Raw genomic sequence first — 22,231 nt, forward strand, 5'->3', positions numbered from 1 at the left:
GTGAGGAGATAGATAATCGCTCCATATAAAACACTGTCCTTAGTTGTATCTGATTAAGCCAAAAGTCAATCCTAACATATTTCTCTTTACACGATATGTAAAACTGATATTTGTTTCAAAGTCTTTCGTTATATAATCAAAGACGGCGATGCTTATATGAAATCAGTGTCGGGAACAACATGCCCCCGATAACATATAAAAACCGTAATGAAGACCTTCTCTTAGTAGTTTTGGATCTAAAGAGATTGGTCTAGTCTTACCGTGCAAAGCATTATTTTCCTATCTATTTTATTTATTGTTAAGACGTACAGCATTTCTTCGTAATTTAGTTTGTTCATTTATAGTGTGTGACTTAGTTTGTTCATTTATATGTAGTTCCCTATTCATCTCAGCCGTAACATTGACTACGGAGGGATATTGGACAATTTTCAGCGTCAGGTTCAGATATCACTCGCCGCACGATCGCTCTAATCATTTTTCTCTGTTCAATGACGTTCTTGTTATTTTTCGAGTACTACTAGCTAGACAGACTCAATAAAGTTATTAAGAACATTTTGTTTTGTATTTAAATATTAATTGATGCTACACTCAATTAAGGGTTTACCCTTAATTATACAAAAATATCTTAATATTGTAATATGCTGTATATTTTAAAATATATTGATTGTCTTAATTATGCAGTTAACACGTAACAAGTATGATGGTCGCTTGTTTGATAGTATTTTTTTAAATTTCCAGTTAAAATAGCTATTAGCGATAACAAATGTATGCATATGGGTTATGATTGCTTGAAATAAATGTTATTATCTGTAATTAATGCATGAATCGGAAAAATAACTCCGATTAATCATAAAGCTCTTGTTCTCATCAAAATTAGGTAGGTATACAGTTTTGATAAGCAAATCATAACCGTATCTTACTAATCTAATTTGAAAATTTGTTTTGATTATGTTGGGGTCGGTTTCCAGTCTAACCTGATGCAGGTGAGTAGGAGTGCTTTTCAAAGAGCGACTGCCCTTGTCTTGTTATTGTATACCAACCGATAAAAAATTGGCACCAATATTTTATGAATTGTAGTTAAACAGTTCGATGATATTTTCATGTAGGTACATATATGGTACCATTTATAGGGTGTAAAATAAAATTTCAACTACTATTATGTAAGATTCATACTGTATTTAAGAATCGCATATCACAGTCATTACGTACAAAATAATAAATAGGCACAATACAATCAGTCAATATTGATTATTCAGTAATGATGGTAGTCGTGTCCGTGGACGGGAGCGGGGTGGACTGAGGGGGCGGAGTTGTGCACCACAGCGTTGAAACTGAAAATAAGAAGGAGGTATTTTAGACTCAAGTATTTTAAAGAAAGCCGTACGAAGTTTGTTCTAATATTAGGGAGACATACCCATGGTGGTCGTCAGCGGTGTACTCGACCTTGCGCACGGAGCCATCAGGCTGCACCAGAGAGTAGTATCCGTGCACGGCGTCTCCGTCGCGGCTCTCGTGCTGGGACTTGTGGTCACCGGTGTGAGGGTCAGCCACGGAGTAAGAGTAGTCGTATTTGGGGTGAGCCTGTAATAAATTAAACCAAGAGTAAAAATGTTATATTTCCTAGTAGACCAAAAGATGGTAATCATTTTTAGGTACACTTACGTATGTGTCGTGTCCGTCGTAGTGTTCTACGGGAGCGGCGTAGTGAGCTACGGGGGCAGCGTAGTGTGCTACGGGAGCGGCAGCGTAGTGGGCAACAGGTGCGGCGTAGTGCGCTACGGGGGCAGCGTAGTGTGCGGGCTCATCGTGACGGATGATGCTCTGGGACGACACAGCGTGGCCATGTCCCAAGTAACCAGCATTGGCAGCAGCCAACAGGGCGCTCAGAGCTACGATCTAAAAGTAAAAATGTGTTATTACAAAACTTTCTAAATATGTAAATACAGAAAGATTTTTTTTTATATTCTAATTAAACAAGGTGATGATTAATTTTGTGAGTACTTAGGTATTCTAATTTACGAATAAAAAAAAAATATAATTACTTTGCTGAACATTTTGCTTGTTTAATTTTCAACGGTCAAGTGTTGATTGATGTCAATGGACTTGCTGAATGGTTTTATATACTAAAAGCATAGCCGCGTGCGTCGTCATGGTGGGGCAGAGAAATGCGAGCGCGCACTTGACTTTGAATACTTTAATGTGTCTCAAGGCCGCAGTTACAATAAAGATAGAATTGATTGTTATTACGTCAAAACAGACATGCAAACTTGACTCGAGATAATCTTACTTTATTGTTCGGTATTTTCATGAACCAGAAAATATGTGAATGTAATGATCCAATTACTTAATAAATTATTTTTTAAAGATATTTAATGCAATGGGTATTTTCTGGAGTAAAATGGTACATACGTATTACATGAACTTTCTCCAGGCTTTCAGATTATAGTTCAAATACATATATTAAAATGGTATAGAGTATAGTTAAAGGACAATGGGCACTTTGTATGGGATTTGGTACCCGCTCCAACAGTAACGTATGATATATCATTAGAAAGGTATTTACGTGAAGAATAATACAAACTATGGGGCTTGCCTCAATTAGCTGTCCGATCCAAGTAGCGATAAAAATTGAATCGACATAGAAACAAGTATGTCATCCATATATGCAAATTCTTAAAGAGGCATATGTCGTCAGTGTAATAATTTTAAACTCAGTTAATAGACATCTTACATTGTTTGAGATACACTCTATTATAATCTAAAGGTTGTAATAGTCCATGGAGTCATACTACGGAAACACAATCGTCATCTGATTTGACTAAAGTTCAAAACATATCTATTCATCTTTTTTAAAGAAGAAATTCATCATTATCTCAGCACCTCTTGAGGAGTAAGATTGAGTCGTAATATGTACCTACTATGTTAACATCCTCTCCTGACTTCAACCTTGATTGATTGTAACTGAGAGACTTTCATCAAATAGGTACATAAGCTAGTTCTGCGTGAACTGCAAAGGTTTGCACAGTCTTTTTTTAAAGCAGTCGGCAGGCAAACGTTCTAAGAAGGCCAAATTCCTGTTTTTTGTTGTTACCAGTTTTTATTCAATACAGTTTACAGATTTAAGAACTACAGCTACGTTGACGACTTATGAACATTACGCATTCTATTAGTCGATATCACGCGAAATGGACAAGGATTTGGGACTAGTCGTCATAGTAAACATTTTTCGCCTTGCCAAGACCTACGCAATGGTACTAGAATCAACACTGTTGGACAGGGTACCAAAACGCCCATCGTCCTTTAATAAGAAGATAGTAGTAATGACGACCTCGATGGCGCAATGGTCACCATGCCGGACTGCCGGACCTGAGGTCCCGGGTTCGATTCCCGGTTCGGTCGACATTTGTGTGATGAGCATGCTTGTTGGCCGTGGTCTGGGTGGAACAATATGTATTTATAAATATGTATATATGTAGCTATATGTAGTTTATCAGTTGTGTTAGCACCCATAACACAAGTTAAGTAATAACTTACCATGGGGCTAACCGACCGTGTGTGAAAAGGTGTCCCGACATTAAGACAGTACGCAAAAAATTTTATAATTTAAGCTCTCTGTTAAGTACTTATTACTTTTATTAAGCACTATTTTTAACACGCTTATATTAGCTTCATGTGTAACTATCTATGCAAGAAAATCTTGGAATCTTAATTTGACCGACTTCCTAGTCTCTGATTAGGGTGATATTTTGCACGCGCTCAGAGTTCTGATGACAACACATGACTAGCTAAAAAACATCATTAAAAATCCAATATGTATTTGCAATCCACCCCCATGATATGGGCATCAAATGAAAGGGTTTGCTGTCAGGAATACGACAAAAAGTATTAAATAAAAATAATAGTTAAAAAAACTAAAAAAAAAAAGAAAGCGTGGAGCATTTTGTCCAAAAAGAGTAAAGATTAGACACATAAACGCTCCACACTTTCTTTCATCAAACAAGATGTCCGATTTATTGTGTAATTTTTAAAAAGCGTTTTTTTTAGTTTTATTTTTCAAGTTAATGGTAACACAACATGGTAATAGATCTTTCCAGCTGCCACATATAAATCGTATAGAACATAATAAGACATATACTCTATTTGAGTACTCATTAAGCTGGTTATTTGTTGGATATGTGGGTACTACTAACAGAACAAAGGACTGCCTAAAGCTTGACGGATTTGCCCCTCCTTACTGCGCTGGTTATGTGTGTTTTTGCTTGTGCGTGTATTTGTGTGTTTTACTTTTCTTTAAGTTCCGTCAATTTGGTCGCATTCGTAGGAAAACGGAGGAACGTTAGAGTGTTAATTATTAAAACCAAGTTTATCTAAGTATTCAAGTTTTGGAGACACTTATTGTAAAAGAGATGGGCTAATAGTTCTTGTCCCACTGTCTGTAATAATTTCATATTATTTTACCTATTGTGCATCTATCTGTAGGATAAAACTAGTCAAAATATTTATTCAATCAAACGACTTGTTGATTGCAATGTGCTTAGTTACAAATGTTAAACTCATGGGCATATCTGTATTTTTACTTAACTTAAATATAAATAGCCATTATTTCCTTCTCCTTTATGCATTTCGAAGTGTCATAGGTACTAGTACATACAATGGATGTAATGAAGTGATGCAGCTTTGTGTCATACATAATTTGTACATAGGTTTATGTCTGGTTATAAGAGGGATGTATCTAAAATTATTATAGTCGGCTGTTTTGGTATTAATCGAATGCTATGTTTTCTGTATTTCTTTATCGCCAATTCGGAGTTTGGATAAACCTGGTCACATGAATGGTTGTCATATATCTCATGTTTGTATTGGTAGCTTTGCCAGTTATTATTTATAGTCATTAGTATAACATGAATACTTCTCCCATTGCAATTAAATATTTCATGAGCCTATAAAATACGTGCTTTCTTCCATTTGCCGCTCATTAAATTATTGAATTGCCGTAAATAAATGTAACACGTTTTGTTTTGTTTCATTTCTAGTCCCAATGATTTTATTAGGTACAAATAATTAAGGCTGTGGTGTTGTCAAATCATTTATATTTCACATCTCATCTCATATCACATTTTCATACCAATAAATTAATAGTTTTCTATAGCTAATTGCTCAGTAGTGGTGGTAGTCGTGACCATGGACGGGGGCGGGGTGGACTGAGGGGGCGGAGTTGTGCACCACAGCGTTGAAACTGAAAATAACAAGAACATAATATATTTAGATACAAGTCTTACAAAGAAAGCATCCATATATAAATCGTTTTTGTTGTAAGTGTACGTACCCATGGTGGTCGTCAGCGGTGTACTCGACCTTGCGCACGGAGCCATCAGGCTGCACCAGAGAGTAGTATCCGTGCACGGCGTCTCCGTCGCGGCTCTCGTGCTGGGACTTGTGGTCACCGGTGTGAGGGTCAGCCACGGAGTAAGAGTAGTCGTATTTGGGGTGAGCCTGTAGTAAATTAAATCATGAGTAAAAATTTTACATCTTCTCATAAATCAACGGATGGTACTTAATCAATTTTAGGTGCACTTACGTATGTGTCGTGTCCGTCGTAGTGTTCCACGGGAGCGGCGTAGTGCGCTACGGGGGCAGCGTAGTGCGCTACGGGAGCGGCGGCGTAGTGGGCAACAGGTGCGGCGTAGTGCGCTACGGGAGCTGCATAGTGCAAAGGAGCGATATGGGCTTCATCGTGACGAACAATGCTTTGGGATGAGACGGCGTGGCCATGGCCGTAAAGGCTGGCGCTGGCTACGGCCAAGAGGGTGCCGAAAGTTACAATCTGAAAAGGAAAAATCACTTGTCATTTAGACCACTGTAAATCACAAAATCTTAAATGCTTGACACAGGTAATTATATTATTTTTATCACTAACTTTGCGGAACATTTTGGTGTATTGTATGTTAGAATCAAGAGTAGATTGATGTCAATGGAACTGTTGAATGGTTTTATAGATCGCGGTCAAAAAGTGTTATCGCGGTGGGGCACACAAATGCTCGCACGCACCTTGACTATGTATGTAACTATGACAACGTGTTTCAGACCTTGTAAGTTACAGTTCCGACTGTAATGCGTGCTGAGGCTGTTGTGTATGAAGTGATTGAAACAGTTTTTTTTTGGGTTAAGTGTGCATGTTACCAAAAAACCAACAGGGTTGTTTTATCATGAGGGATGTGGTATCTTCCTGTATCAAATTTAGTAACATTGTTTGTTAGTTAATAACAAAAAAATCGGTACCTAAGTATAGAAAGTGGTACGTTTGTAACATTTAGCGGTATGTTTTTAAATTATATCCGTTGTGTGTATATTGTGAGTCATAAGATGAGCGGTACATAATGCAGTATGTGCGGAAAAAATAAGTGCAATTCTATTTAAAATTCTACTATTGAATAAATAGTTTATTTTTACCACGCTTATTTTAATTCTTGTCTTCCTCCTGACCTAAGGTGTGACCTAAGGTAAGAAAGACTGAGACCCAAATAAAAATAATAATATGGTTAAAAATACTTCAATACAGTACATCTATAAAAATGCATTGTTTGTGTGACATATGTAGATTAGTAACTATTTGTGTTGGGTACTTCGTTCTTTTCCTGTATTGTGACTGTTTTAATGACATAACAACCTCATGAAAATCTCAACGTGGAAGAATATAATAAATATCAGCGTGACTGATGCAGTACACAAATTATTGGTACTTAGTTGATTTTTTTTAGAGATTTTCATAAAGCTGTATCTCCGACGAAAATGATTGTATAGGTACCATGGAGAACAAAATGAGTAGCAGAGATGTTATAACGCAAAATATCCTAAACACTCCGAAAAAAGTAGCGCAAGAAAACGCGGGTGTTCGGGGAATGAGAAACATTACGAGCTCCACCCTCATACGCCTTCTTTGGAACCTCCACTTTTATTTTAATAGAAAATCACCAATTAATCAAAACCAATCCAATTGACAAGGAACCCGAACGTCAAATTATCTGCTTTTCAGACCTGTACATGCGGTCCTGTAGCAACTCAAAACAAACTAGAAGAAAATATAACGTCTTGTACATCTAGGTACGATAGGTTCGTTATTTTTTTTAGAATATCCTACAATATATTATGTATTTAATCTATAACCCCTATGAAGATTTATCTTGGAATTATCGCTAAAATAGTAAATATCCTTTGTGGGATCCTTTTGGCCTTGCATTGAGTTATGATCAACACCGCAATAATAAATATTGATTAGATAGAAATAAGCCAAAGGATTTTGAAATCTACCCCATTTTTTATAAAGGTTATTGTATAAATTATTTTTTATGAAGCTCGTTGAACGTCATCATCATCACAGGGTTTGAGGCACAGGCTGCCTTTCACAGAGAGAGAATTAAGTGTTAACCTCTAAATGGAATCACACACGGAACAAAGAAAAATATCCCTTTTGTATATTAATATTATCAGGTCGCTTCCAACAGGTATCTGTGGAGGTCTAAGGGGCGTCCTATGGCTGAGCTGATGATGATGATATATTATCAGTTTTGGTATAAACTAAAAGACTTATTTAGGCAAACTTATTGGAGTTTCCTACTAGTTTTATTTCTCGTAGTCTTAGTCTTAGTAAAAGGCATTATAAATCATAACAAAAACTTCGAACAACCTGGATAAAAAGACGTCTTGCTATATACACAGAGTTCATGAAAATTATTACAGCTTTTGTAGTGTGTTTTTGTTATCAATTATTTTCTTAAAAAGTTAATTTATTGTAGCTAAAATACTTTAAAATAAATATACAGTTAGGTTATAGGTAATTTATAATCAAATTAACAAACCAAAATTATTATAGTATGATTTATTTACAGGATAAGTACATTATTTACAGAAATAAATATGAGGGAATATCACAGTCAGTTATTGATTGCTCAGTAATGATGGTAAGCGTGTCCGTGGACGGGGGCGGGGTGGACCGAGGGGGCGGAGTTGTGCACCACAGCGTTGAAACTGAAAGAATTATTATAATATTAAACCTTTGGGGCCTTACTACAAAAACTTTAAACCCTGTTTTACACTTGTCTAATAAAATTTTGGCTGCAAAATGAACCATATGTCAACGTCATAATTTGACATTTTTTTAGACAAGGCATAAACTGACGTTTAAAAGTTTTTGTGGTAAGACGGTTGATGTCTTAAATATATCATTCAACTTGACCTAAAAAGAATCGGACTCTTACCCGTTGTGGGCATCAGCAGTGTATTCAACCTTGCGGATGGAACCGTCAGGTTGGGCCAGAGAGTAGTATCCGTGCACGGAGTCACCGTCGCGGCTCTCGTGCTGGGACTTGTGGTCACCGGTGTGAGGGTCAGCCACGGAGTACGCGAAGTCGTATTTGGGGTGAGCCTACACAGTTTTTTTGAGCGTTAAGATTACGCGGTTTGATGTATAGTTGAATGACATCTTGCCAACCAAAATAATGTGCATACGTATGTGTCGTGTCCGTCGTAGTGGGCCACGGGAGCGGCGTAGTGAGCTACGGGAGCAGCGTAGTGCGCTACCGGAGCGTAGTGAGCAACAGGTGCGGCGTAGTGTGCTACGGGGGCAGCGTAGTGTGCTGGCTCGTCGTGGCGGATGATGCTCTGGGAGGACACAGCGTGGCCATGGCCCAAGAGACCAGCGTTGGCCGCGGCCAACAGGGCGCTCAAAGCTACGATCTGAAAATATACGTAAGTTAGTAAAAACTCCTTCCAAGTTTTGCAAAGTGCTCCAAACGAATTATTTATTTTTTTATTGCTAAACTCACTTTGCTGAACATTTTTGTTGTATTGTTTGCAACGATCAAATGCTGATTGATGTCAATGGACTTGCTGAATGGTTTTATATATAAAACGCAAAGTACGTGGGCGGTGGGGTTAAGAATGCGCGCACTTGCTTTGACTGGCAGGTATCGTATGTCCACAAGGTTGTTTTAAATATTAATTGATAGCTATTAAATTCTTTCATAGTTATAACGTTACAAACGAAAGTTTATTTTATCGCAGCTGTTTGTGAAGCACAAAGCCTTACGGGCATGATCTACAACCGCTTTGTTTTTTAAGGAACCAATATGCGGTACAACAGAGGAACAGCGGTATAAGCCAAAGATTTGTTGAAAAGATTATTAATCATTCATATTTATTTACAAACAATAAATAACATTGATATCATCAATGACACCTATGTTGTGTATGATATGATTATTGGTATATTTCAGCACCTTACTATGCTACAACCTAACCTAACATAAATTTTGAAATAGTGTTACGATTGAATCAGTAAGATTTAAATTTATCAAAATTATTTTGTTTCACGTTTAACGACTTATAATAACTCGTTGTTACTAATTGTGGTAATTAATCATCTTTCATAATATTTTCGTACCTGAAAAATGTTAATTAATAATAATTCATTTCAGCGCTTCGTTGCAATATTGAGTTAAACAAGTCCATTGTTATCTTTATTTATTTTTTGTATCAGACTTAGGTATTTTTAAAGTTTCTTGCAACGGCTTAAAGACGTTATACTTTACGTTTGAACTTTTGATACAATGGTAAAATTCAGCTGAGCTGCATTGTTTTTGTAAATAAAAATAAAACAAAGAAGGGATTGGCGGGAGTGATACGTTTGCCCCAGCATTTTACAAAGGTTGGCCATATGTTAAGTGCGCAAGTTTGCCTAAAAATGGTTTCCTCCATACTCCAGGATTCCGTCATCAGATCCCGACTTGAGCCATATGTCGAACTCGCAAGTCGCAATCATCAATATTCTAAAATGACTCTGTCGAATTAATAACCCTTTCCTTTTTTAGGGTTGCGACCATCAGTCACCAGGCTGTATCTCGTGAACCGTGATAGTTAGAGAGTTGAAATTTTACAGATGATGTACCAAATACTGAAAACTAAAATAAAATTTTGGGGCATACAACAAACGTGTTTTTTTGCTTATTTTAAACAATGGTACGGAACCCTTCGTGCGCGAGTCCGGCTCGCATTTGGCCGGTTTTTTTTATCAGTTTTGAAAAGGCACTTATGTATAATAGCTGCTGGCTTTCTTATGGAGCACCACAGTTTAGTGGAAGCTTGTAAGGCATGATTCAAGCTTACTCAATGCTCTCCTAGAACCAGTAATAGGGCTGTTTGGACGAATAAAACCTGATAAACCAGAATAGAAAGCTTTTGCTTTGATAACAGTAATGTGTCAGCTATTATGTCACGTGAAATTATTCCAAAGCCTTATTTATTGTTCCTTATAAGACCCATTCAATATAAACCAGTTATTATTCCGAAATATTGAAATGCCTGGTTACAGGCGTCATGAGATATTATCCTGAAACTGGAAATGCGAATGTGCATTATAGTTTATTGTAATGCTTCGACAAAAACTGGACTGCCCTGATTTAGATGAAGTTAGAGTAGTAGGATGGTATCAAATATGGAAGAAGTTATAGGATATTTACTTTTTGGAACAATCTTCTCTTCTTAATATCTCTAATTAATTTGTATGATATATAGTGAATACTTAAAATGAAACACTGACATTATTATTGACATGGCGATTTCGAACATATTGGAATTGTCCCACAATTTTAAAAGTATGAAACCAGTGAAATTACCAGCCCACTGTTCCTGTTGTTGTGAATGGAATTTACGTAGGATAACAGCATTAACGTAACTGTACGTAGGTTGATAACAGTCAGTTAAAGATTGGGATATTTAGATTATGTCATAATTATGTAGGAATTCTACTTTGTACCTACACAGCTACGTAATAGCGTCCTAGAGAGCAGTGGGTTTGTTATGCTAACTTATTTTCTTCATGAGGTAATATACCTAAATGCGATAATTTAGTATTTCAAGTTTGAAATGGACATAAAGGAAGTTATAAGTATTTGTAAATTGTGCCTACATATTTTATTTTTTATTGTTACATGCATTTTTTGTTTCCTCAAAAAATCTTGAATGCTACATTTGTAGCATTCAAGATTTTTTGCTACATTTGTAGCATTCAAGATTTTATATTAGGTTATTTTCTAGTAGGTTATTTAGTAATTGAAAGAAAGAAATAATTTTTTCAGTTATATTTTATAGTCATCATTTCACATTCATACAAAAATATAAATAGGTAGGTTGCAGGTCAAACATTCATTAACAATCACTCAATTAGGAACGTTCAGTAATGATGGTAGCCGTGGGCGGGAGCGGGGGCGGGGTGGACGGCGGGGGCGGAGTTGTGCACCACAGCGTTGAAACTAGAAAGAAAAAAAATCGTTAGCTCTAAAATAACTTTAGGTGAAAGAAAATCATTTTTTTATCAAAGGCTTTTTTCCTAACTCACCCATGGTGGTCGTCAGCGGTGTACTCGACCTTGCGCACGGAGCCATCAGGCTGCACCAGAGAGTAGTATCCGTGCACGGCGTCTCCGTCGCGGCTCTCGTGCTGGGACTTGTGGTCACCGGTGTGAGGGTCAGCCACGGAGTAAGAGTAGTCGTATTTGGGGTGAGCCTGCAATTTAAAGAAACGTTTAAGAATTCGAAATTTCTCAATGACATACCATTTTAACTTGTGCTATAGGTAAGCTTACGTAGGTGTCGTGTCCGTCGTAGTGGGCTACGGGGGCGGCGTAGTGCGCTACGGGAGCGGCGGCGTAGTGAGCGACGGGAGCAGCGGCAATGTGAGCGATGGGAGCGGCGTAGTGAGCTACGGGAGCAGCCGCGTAGTGAAGGGGAGCAGCATGGCTCTCGTCATGACGGATGATGCTCTGAGAAGACACAGCGTGGCCATGTCCCAAGAGACCAGCGTTGGCAGCAGCCAAGAGGGCGCCGAAGGCTACGATCTGGAAAAGTGAAGTTGGAATATTTTTAAATGTGATTTTATAAAGAAAATATTTTTTTAACTTTTATTTTATTTTTAGTCCTTTAATTTTACTAAAAAAATGGAGTACTATATATATATTTTATTTCTATTCATTTTCTAATGAATATTATTTGAATAATTGTAGCAACTCACTTTGCTGAACATTTTTGGTGTGTTTAGATTGTAAGAATCAAAAGTTGATTAATGTCAATGGTCCTGCTGTATGGTTTTATAGAACGCGGGCGGCGCGTGCGCCGGCGCGGTGGGGAGGAGAAATGCGCGCGCACCTTGACTCTATAACTTTGACATGTATCAAGGTCGCAGTTCCTACAATACGAGACTAATACGTACGCATTGATTTGTGTCCGGATCTACATTAATTAATACGTAGGCGTCTATTGTTAATTATTCCGATAATGTACCAGTGGCTCTATGAACTATTTATAATATCAAAATCGTGAATTATCAATCATTGTGATGTGATTTACTGATTCGCTTTACGGATTGGCAAATCTTGTGAGCTGAATACTTAAGATGCTTTTTGGTTTATACTCTTTAACTAATTGTCATTAAAATAATACAAAGAGGAAGAAAAAAAAACGTTTGTTTTTATATCCAATTTAAAAATTGCTTATATTGATTTAATTATTCCATTAACCAAAATATTTATATGCATATTATAAGTTTTAGCTACATAAAATGTTTTTTATAAATAAAATTTCTCAACACATTTTATTTTATGTGAATATGTATATTAACTTATTACTCGATCTAATAAGTTATTTAAAATTTTGAACTCATACCATGCTATCAGTTTATTTCTACAATTTCCTACATTTTTGTTATTATCCATTTGAATTCTTGATTGTTTTTTGTTTCAGTCACATACGTGGGTTATTTCATGTTTTGATCAAATCATTATAATGTGGTATGTCTGTCGACAATAGTTAGTAATCTATTTGTTATATCTAATACATAAATTATAATAAACTGCGTAACTAGATCGGTTTTTGCAATTCTAGTTTGGCATGTAGTCATGTTTCAAGATTTTGAAAGCGGTTTGTTCGAATGCTGTAGGAATGTATGTATATAGGTTATGTAAAATGTCTCTTACTTAATGTTGATAAAACACTGTTTAAAATAATTAATCAATTATCATTCTATTGATGTTTTGAAACTGTCTTTTCAGGGTCATGTTGTTTTCACATCGATATATTTACTGCACTACACTATTACTTACTATTAATAAATTGTGAACATGATTGTCTCTAGAAGACGCTTTATTATCTCATTGTTTTTATTTCTAACACAAAAGATGGCTTGTTATAAGTTTGACGTGTCTGCCTGTTTGGGTTAGCATGCGTCTTTCAGTAGCAGCGTAGCTCTCAATATATCAAACAATTTTAACTTTGTTTTTTCTTCAGTTACTTAAACTTGCTATATCAACATTTTTGTTGACTCCAATCTCTAGTGCTATTTGAGGGTATATTACCCAAACAATGCTTCGTATAATTTGAAGATAAATTGGGAAAATATAAATCATGCATAATTTCAATAATGAATACCATTATTCAGGCTCTCTCAGGAGGTATTTCCCAGCACGTGGTTCTAGTCAAACAAGCTTGTATTTGACGTCAACGGTTTACTAACGAACGTATGTGAATATGTGACGAGTTATGCGTCACGCATGTTATCTATAGCACTTGGGGCGGTTGAAAAACAAAGGTCATTTCCAGAAATAAAATATGAATTTCAATGATAAAGTATTTCCTTGATGCTTATTTACGATTAAAGAAAAAAGCTAAGTAGAAGAATGTAAAAAGGGACCTTTATGTCCGGGGTAAAAGATGGGGGTTATACACTTACCCAATAAGGTACAATCTTTTATTTAAGCCATTAGAAAAAATATCACAGTCTTCTTTCTTCTTCTTGGCGAGTCAATGGCAATAAGACTTATATTTTTGAGAAGTAGTCCCAGTCAAAAAATTCAGGTGCCATATCGTACTATAGTCTCCTGGTGACCTAGATCTAATTACCAAACCGGAGTCTCGCAGCCTTCAGACCAGGAAATTCCGGGTATAGCCCAGCGAATAAACTGCTCTATCTGCAATAAATCTCAATGAGATTACGTGCGTAAGTTGTATTAGTTACTTCAGAACCCACTGGTATTGTATCGGTTTTGTAGGCGGAAGGTCCGCCTTGTGACTCGAAAGCTCGATTTCGAAATATTTAATTCAACACTTGAATAGGCAGCTTTCTTCGTATTTTCATAGTAGGTATTTATTTAACTGTAATTTGTAGATTGTACCAACTCCAAATAAATTGGGAATAGGGTAGGAATATGATAGGGTAAGAACACTAAATAGAAAGCATTCTATTTTTCCGGAGTACGGAACGCAATTATCTCGGAAAGCGAATAACATCGTGAGAAATAACTAAGCTGTAATATATTGTTGAGAACCTTAACATAATAAGATGGCGTAAAATTCAATTGAACACACATGCTTACCAGCCATAACATAACATCTCATTCCGTCTCGTAACACATTAAGCTTCCGCAAACAGATCGTTATCGCGATCGGAACGCGAGTCCGGTTGAACATCAAGACAATGAGATTAGTCTTGTTATACATACCTACATGAATATCAGAAAAGTCAAGCCTTCATCGAGCGGAAACTAGGTATTTTTTCGTCGCTATCTCTGCATCTTACTTAAGGCATATTCTGGCATATATTTTTCTATTTGTATGTCATGGCTTGCGCAGAGATGTAAGCTGTTTCTGCTGAATTTGAGCTGAAATCAACGTATACCTTCAAGTAGAATAAGTTGCTAAGAATACTCCGTACAAAAAACAGAACAGAAAGAAGAAAGAACAGAACTCTTGCTGAGAACCTTACCAACGATCAACCGACCGGATGAAAAGGGCAGAATGTATAAAATTGTAACACAAGGGAAATTGTGAAAAAGTCTAGCCTATCTTAATAGTTTGGTTCCTGAACTTAAGTCTTTCATTACATGGATCAAGCACTTATCTTTCTGTTCCGCTTCAATTACTTTTTAATTAAGGATATCGGTCCTTAGGGCATTCAAGGACATTTAAAAGTCGGTAAAAGTTTATACACGTTGCTAGTAACAAAATAAAAGAGCGTCTAAAAATACTCGACATATTTACTCTTGATTTGTGCAAACGTTTAATTTATGCGCATTTAAAATTCATAGTAGCAATATACATAAATAAAATGTGTTACTTAAACAATAGAATTCTTTATACAAGAGGTTTCATAATGTTTCATTGACCAAGCTATTTTGAGTTCGTGTCATTTGTTATTTGATAGATTGGTCATTCGATCGCGGCCTACACTCTCCATTAATACACGAGACTTTTATGTGGGTCAGGTTTGATAGAAAGACCTTACGTTGTTTACATCAATATTAAGATTAAGATCACTTTTATTTGTATGACTTTGCTTTTGTCTAAAGATTTGGTATCAATGTAAATGCAGCTCGCTCAGGGGCAGGCATTCGAACGTAGCCGTAATAATAACGATTACATTATTAACTTCAAGTAAATGTTTCTGTTTATAGCCTGTAATTTTCAATGATTCTGTGGTTCCGTATTGTGCATAATAATCATGGTTGTGTTTGTTTTGCTTAGTGAATTTAGCAATGAGTTCTTGATTTCAATCAAAGCCTGTCATTGCTAATTAGCCGGTGGACTGTTTAATATGAATGATTCAATTAATAGAAAGCTGAGGTGGCTGCTGTCATATAGCGCTAGACGCTTGCGATATGCGAGTTTTAAATGTATGTTTAATACTATTTTAAAGTTGGTTAAGGAAGAACAGGATCACGAATAAAATAACATAGTTGGAAATAAAGGATCGCGTTACTCGTTCTATGTCTGTCTGGTCTGTCGGATGAATAAGGTAAATAATTTATCGTTCTACATAAAAAGTAAAATTGACGATCGAGATACGAATTTAAATTCTTTCATCGTTATAAAATTTAACTATCGCGAATTCGATCGCGATATCGGTAGGTATGCTACAATTTGTCTATTTAAAATTAACGACTACGTAAATTGGCTAATAAAAGTACTAGATTTATAAAGAACATGACACACACTAATCGGTGTTAAAAGTTCTGCGCCTTAGAACTTTACAACCATTTGTGAAATAAATACATTCAAGTTGCAAGAGTTGGTCACTATATTACTTACTAACAAGTTTCTGCTAGAATATTTCAGCCTATTACACCCTCATTATAATTAATATTGCAAACATTTATAATACAAATTCAAATATGTAATTAGACCATGAACATTTCTAATTTGCGTTGTTCATATTAGCTGTCATTACTAAATATTTTCAAGGTCATTGGACATATTTAATAACAAGTATTTGCTAACAAAAGCAATTGGGCGATTATTATCGATCTAAATTAAAAGCGGACTTAAAAGGTTCGACAAGATATGTATCTATTGGCTAATAGCCAAATTATCTTGTGTTTAGTTAGGTACCCTGTGATTAAATATGGCTTGTTGCGTATATTTTCCTAATGTATCTATTATGTAGTTGAACATATTTGGACCTGTGCTATAATAAGTTCCAAAAAAATTACAATAGTTCGTGACAAAATTCTGCTAAGCCGTATGATGTGATAAAACCACATAAGTTCAAACAGGTTTTCCCTGACGTATTACATAATTATGACGACACTACCTTTTGGTTGATACATCCATTCTACGTGTAATACTGCCGTACTGCCGCAGATTGTAACCGATACAACGTTTGCAAAGCTTAATTCAAACTGAATCAGAAGCTTGTTGCTTCTCTTATTAAGTTTTTCGGTGTGAATTTTGAAAGGATATCAGTATAATATCGATAGCGAGGTTAAACCATTACTTGAAACAAAATAGAGATACCAATAAATGAGATAATAATGTGATATGAATGTCAGACACCGTGACCAATGTTTGGTACTCAAAGTATTCACGACGGACCACTAATTCAACAGTGAGTGACCGTTTCTAGCACATTAGGGACACACGATTTATACTTTATTATATTAATACTTGACGTTAAGTAATTTCGTACCTATTAAGACACCACTTAATCATCAATCTCTGCCCTGTCATGAAATAAGTAATTAAATAGACACTAACTGTCTTGTACCATTTCTAGGCTGAGGAAATAATGGCATTGAATCTAAATTACTGTGTCAGCTTTTCCCTTTATGGAATATGGAGATAAAGTTCGAGATAAGCAGTGAAACCCATAGAGATAAGACTATTACTCTTATGCAACGGTAGTTGCTTTGGAATGCGTGTCATAATTTGAGTTTAATGCACTCTACATACTTTTTATACGTCATTTGTTTTTTGCTTGTTTTTTAGTTAATCTATTTAAGTTTATGTTGTACGTAATAATACAAGTGTGACATTTGTACTGTTATATGTTTGTTTAAATATACTTTTACTGTTTTGGTTCATTTTTTAGGTATCATTGGATATTATTACTGGTACTTTTTATAGGCGCTGTTTTAGTTACAGCATGGACCGTATATAATTCCCCGTGAAGCGATATAAACAAAAACACAGGGCATGTTGTTTGCTGGATTTGTTTATTTATGCTTTTGAATAAATAAAGTTGAGCCTTAAGTTTATTGAGATTATAACAAAAAACAAGAACATCGTTATCGACTAGACATTTAACATTAAATCGCTGTGTTAGCATGGTTTGTTTAAGACTATATATGTTAAGGGTGAGTGGTCCTCGTTAATGGCGGATGGTACTCCATAAGACCTCCTCATAGCTGCTTGAATACACCTGATAATGTCATGATACGGCACGACTCCTTCTTGTGGGGGCTTGAGTAATTCAAAAGTTTCCTTATTCTTACCATTTTCACTGGATTTTTCTTCGGTAGCTTTTTTCTTAGGTTTTTCTTTCAGTTCTTCTTTCGATTCTTTAGATACAGACTCCTCTGTAGATTCATTGGAGGCAGGTTTTGAAGCGCTGTCGTCTTTTTCATCAGATTTTGGTGCAGACTCCTTGGAAGGTGAATTTTCTTCTTTAGAATTCTCACCAGATTCTTCTTTGGAATGTTCCGGTTCTGACTGTAGTTTTTCTTTTGATTTTTCTCCGGATACATCGGTAGATTGTTCTTCGGTAGATTCGGGTTTTGTTTCGGGCACTTCCTTTGACTTGTTTTCAGTTTTTTCCCCAGAATCTTCTTTGGAATGTATTTGTTCTTTTGAATTAACTTCCGCACTTTTTTCATTAGAGTTGGCTTTTGATTCTACCTCTGACACGGCTTGGATGTCATGTTCATTAGTTGTCTCTTTACTATTTTCAGCGGATACCTCTTTAGATATTTCTTTATGCAAGTTTTCATGAATTTTCAATAACTGTTCAGTAATTGCTTCCGAGTTTTTATTTGAACCTTGCTTAATGGACTCGCTTTTGATTTCATGACAGTCAAAATTCAATGGCGGAGATGATTCGATTTTCACAACTGGTTCAATTTTCTTTTTGACTTCCACGGTGGCAGGCAAGAAATTCTTAACTACCGCATTGAACCTGTTTAAAATAAATTACTCTTAATATCTCATGCATATGTATGCTAGTTAGTAAATACAAAGCTTAGAAAAAACATATACCTACCCAGAAATATCGTCAGCTACATACTGCACTTCTCTAACGTAACCGTCGGGCTGAATAAAAGAGTATTCTCCTCTTACAACTGAGCCATCGCTAAGTTCACGTTGCGCCTTGTGATCGCCTGTGTTCTCATCATATACAGCGTAAGAATATTCATACCCGTTGGCAGCCTGATGAAGAAATACACGAGTATGTATATTTGTATCAAAAAGTATAATATGGTACACTTAGAGCGCACACTACAAACTTTTAGTTGGCTGACTGTCGGTCCGTAGGAAAAAATCGTTAATTCAATCAAAGTTTTTAGTCGGTCTGATACCGAACAAATACCTGATCATTGTTACGTGTGTACATCCATTCATCTTCATACTGATTCATGAGTCCAAATAAACTATCGGCCGACTAAAAGTTCGAAGTACGCGCGCTCACGCTTACTATCTTACCTCTTTAGGTGGAGTTACTAAAACGGGTACACTTGGTACCGGAGCACTGTAAGCTATTACATTTGGACTAGGGTTCACGGGAGCCACCACAGGTGAAACAGCTTGGGCAGGAAATACACAAGGTGACCCACAAGGAGCACCATATTCTGTTATGGCAGGTAGTGAAGTGATTTGAGATATTCTCGGATCTGCTAATGATGTGTAGGGAGCACCATATCGATAATATCCCCTAGGGGCTATGTCACGCTCTACATAGACATTGGAATACGAAGCACCATTAACTGCGCTCAATATACCGATGCTAAATATTATTGTCACCACGACCGCCTGAAACACAAACTTATATTTTATTGATCGATATTAAGAGACACAATAGAAGGCAGTATAAATATGTACTTACTTTAACAATCATCTTTCCTGGTGATCGATGGAAGACTACTGATATTTTTGAGAATGAAGCTGCGCTTATAAGAGCTTCATTGTTTGTCTAAAAATATTCTGTTCGGTAATACCGAAACAAACCATCAATGTCGTAGACTGGATGAATAGGAGCAAACAATTAATATGTTAATGAAGATTTTACGCAGACTCTGTAATTTTTGAACTGTATTCCGCACACGTGGGTGGACAAAACATTGCTAATTTATCGTGACCGTAGTTTTTGTTTCAACTGGTCCAGGCAAAGCGTAAGTTATGAAATAGCACGGGGAACTGCTTGCTATTTCTTTATTCCAAGAACTGTTAGTTGCATCCAGCTGGGCGATTATTCATGATGGGAAATGTTTCATTTATTCAAATTTGTCTGCATGGTCGTTAGTTCTTATTCTTGAGCCTACTAATGTGAACACTATATTTGGGATTTGCGTAAACATATTGTTAATTGTTTTCTACGGCACAATTTCTCCCATTGTTTGTATTGTTTGTCTATGTGCTTAGATAGTACATAGGTACTGTAACGATTAATACAATTTATCATCAAATTTCATACATAAACATGTTTAATTGGCTTATGAGCTGTCTTAGATACATACGATTGTACTACTTAGGTACACCATAATTATTTACTAAATATACATGAATATTGAATACGTTCCTAAGATTAGGTAATGCTTAATTATTTTTGAAGGTGACAAACTGTTCCTGAAATCACTATATTACTTACTAACAATTAACGGTACGTAATTATGAAAACGCCTACAGTGAATTAGGTAGCAATTGTTCAACACTGTATCGTTGCTTTATTTATCTGTCAGGCGTCTGTGATTCATGATTTCATAGGTCGTTATTAAACTGATCTGAATTAATTAATTAATTTGATACGTAAGGAATCCCGACGTACTAGTGCAATTTATGTACTGGACTTCGATTACGTATCAAATATTATACAAGAATTTTTATTTATTTCACCTTTGTTGGGTCATGAATGCTGTAGACCAGTGTTATTTGAATTGTTATAAAATTAATTTAATGGATCGATATTCATTGAGTCCCATTTTAGTTTTAGATTGAGTTACATTTCCAGATGACTGCGTGTACGATGCTGTTATCTTATTGTTGCAAGTACAAAATATTTTAAAATAAAAATAGTTACGTTGTTATTTAACCCCTTGCATGCCGGTGCGTACATATACGCTATTGTTCTCTAATTAGCGGCATCATCATGAGGTTAATTTATGTTTCAGATAGTCTAAAAGTGTGATGTAGAGGTAGATAAAATTATTTAATTAAATAATATTGTCAGACATGAGTCTTGAACGAAACTTGCTAACCATCAAGTTTTGCGACTGTTAGTAATCCAAATGCTCCTCAGTTGCTTGCATATTTATTATTATGTGTTTGCACTGTTCCATATCGCTAACGGAGTCGATTGCAGCCAATCCAATTAACGACGATGTTGTTGTGGGATAGCACTCCTTCAACCAAAATCATGATCATAACATTGAATGAAGTCAAAAATCTTCGGAAACAAGTTTATCTTACATATTAAAAATATGCTAAAACTTCTGGTGTCTAAGTAACAGCCACTTCTGTTAATGAATAAGGCCAAGCTTCGTTAGTAATGACTGCTTTAGATATATGAGTCCTGACGAAAGTCCTCTGCGTTTTTTGTTCTCCTTTGCAAATCGTAGTTCTCAGACGATCGATATGAATAGCCGGAAGTCAGAACAGTTGTTCCTAACTAATATAAAAAATGTGAAAGTAACTCTGTCTGTCCGTCTGTCTGTCTTTTCTTCACGCCTAAACTGAACCGATTTGTGAGAAATTTGTCACAGACATAGTTTGGAACATGAGAAAGGACTTAGGACAGTTTTTGTTAAAAAAAATAAAAATATTACGGACACATAGCACCATCCATTGGCCAAAAAAAAAATTACCACTATTCCACGAGAACGAAGTCGTGGGCAAACTGCCATACATGAAGCTGGGTTGTAGACGTGAGATCACACCCTGGTTTGAAGTCACTAAGTCATCAAGGCATGTATCCTGTTAAGCGGAATTCAGTTTGGAAGAAGTTTAGATTCAGTACGATAGGATATAAAGTCTTTTAGAAATTCATAGTAATTATGTAGGTAGACATTCTAGTAAGATTTTCTCGAATAATTATTGTGTATTGTTCTATTCAGAATCACTTGGTTATTCTCTTTATTCTAGTTAAGGGCGATAAAGAATAGAGCGACATACAATAGCCATATTTTTGACATATAATTATAGTATGTACCTATATTCCTATCTCTTAGTTAAATCTTTACACGTGTACCTTCATTTTACAAGGGTAAGTACCAGACTGTAAGTACAGAGGTTAACAAGTTAATTAAAATTAACAGATAATTTGTAAGTGATCTGCTGTTATAATTATGTTTGTATTACCTGTACATACTGGGTTGATGAGGTCAGATAGGCAGTCGCTTCGCGAATATATCGCGAATTAATGTTTTTATAATAAGCATTTCTATATTTTGAATTCAAAATGTTTAGGATTTCTCTTCCTAATTATACATATAATAAAATGATAGGAAAGTAAAAACTGTACATTGAATATTTTTTTTAAAGAATACTTGGGGGGTGATCCATAATCGATTCTGAACCCAAATATGTAGTTTTTAGAATTTTTGTCTGTATGTCTGTTTATCTGTTTGTCTGTATGTTTGTCCCGGATAAACTCAAAAAGTACTGCATGGATTTAATTCAAATTTTGCATGACTATTACCTGGGGG

At 35.8% G+C, this 22,231-nt stretch overlaps 5 protein-coding genes across 5 annotated transcripts; all 5 read right to left on the bottom strand.

Annotated features, from left to right (window-relative positions):
* Positions 1-1,166: 1,166 nt before the first annotated feature.
* On the bottom strand, positions 1,167-2,090 carry LOC135116736 (cuticle protein 7-like). The gene is made up of 4 exons (XM_064034197.1): positions 2,043-2,090; positions 1,663-1,896; positions 1,415-1,581; positions 1,167-1,331 (listed from the first exon to the last, which is right to left on the bottom strand). Exons 1-4 carry the CDS (start codon positions 2,052-2,054, stop codon positions 1,253-1,255), a joined length of 492 nt encoding a protein of 163 aa, XP_063890267.1. The 5' UTR covers positions 2,055-2,090; the 3' UTR covers positions 1,167-1,252.
* Positions 2,091-5,066: 2,976 nt separating this feature from the next.
* On the bottom strand, positions 5,067-6,019 carry LOC110375247 (cuticle protein 7). Its single transcript, XM_021333297.3, has 4 exons — positions 5,918-6,019; positions 5,579-5,824; positions 5,327-5,493; positions 5,067-5,236 (listed from the first exon to the last, which is right to left on the bottom strand). Exons 1-4 carry the CDS (start codon positions 5,927-5,929, stop codon positions 5,158-5,160), a joined length of 504 nt encoding a protein of 167 aa, XP_021188972.3. The 5' UTR covers positions 5,930-6,019; the 3' UTR covers positions 5,067-5,157.
* A 1,846-nt stretch (positions 6,020-7,865) lies between these two features.
* Positions 7,866-8,951, bottom strand: LOC135116737 (cuticle protein 8-like). Its single transcript, XM_064034198.1, has 4 exons — positions 8,823-8,951; positions 8,506-8,733; positions 8,256-8,422; positions 7,866-8,025 (listed from the first exon to the last, which is right to left on the bottom strand). Exons 1-4 carry the CDS (start codon positions 8,832-8,834, stop codon positions 7,947-7,949), a joined length of 486 nt encoding a protein of 161 aa, XP_063890268.1. The 5' UTR covers positions 8,835-8,951; the 3' UTR covers positions 7,866-7,946.
* Positions 8,952-11,126: 2,175 nt separating this feature from the next.
* LOC110375279 (cuticle protein 7) lies at positions 11,127-12,107 on the bottom strand. The gene is made up of 4 exons (XM_049847370.2): positions 12,064-12,107; positions 11,639-11,890; positions 11,393-11,559; positions 11,127-11,306 (listed from the first exon to the last, which is right to left on the bottom strand). The coding sequence occupies exons 1-4, from the start codon at positions 12,073-12,075 to the stop codon at positions 11,228-11,230; spliced, it is 510 nt and encodes a 169-aa protein (XP_049703327.1). The 5' UTR covers positions 12,076-12,107; the 3' UTR covers positions 11,127-11,227.
* A 5,413-nt stretch (positions 12,108-17,520) lies between these two features.
* Positions 17,521-19,469, bottom strand: LOC135116732 (uncharacterized). The gene is made up of 4 exons (XM_064034192.1): positions 19,417-19,469; positions 19,017-19,343; positions 18,577-18,743; positions 17,521-18,492 (listed from the first exon to the last, which is right to left on the bottom strand). The coding sequence occupies exons 1-4, from the start codon at positions 19,426-19,428 to the stop codon at positions 17,640-17,642; spliced, it is 1,359 nt and encodes a 452-aa protein (XP_063890262.1). The 5' UTR covers positions 19,429-19,469; the 3' UTR covers positions 17,521-17,639.
* Positions 19,470-22,231: the final 2,762 nt, after the last annotated feature.

This window comes from Helicoverpa armigera, chromosome 4 (genome assembly GCF_030705265.1).
Source record: "Helicoverpa armigera isolate CAAS_96S chromosome 4, ASM3070526v1, whole genome shotgun sequence".
In the NCBI taxonomy this organism is placed as follows: domain Eukaryota; kingdom Metazoa; phylum Arthropoda; class Insecta; order Lepidoptera; family Noctuidae; genus Helicoverpa; species Helicoverpa armigera.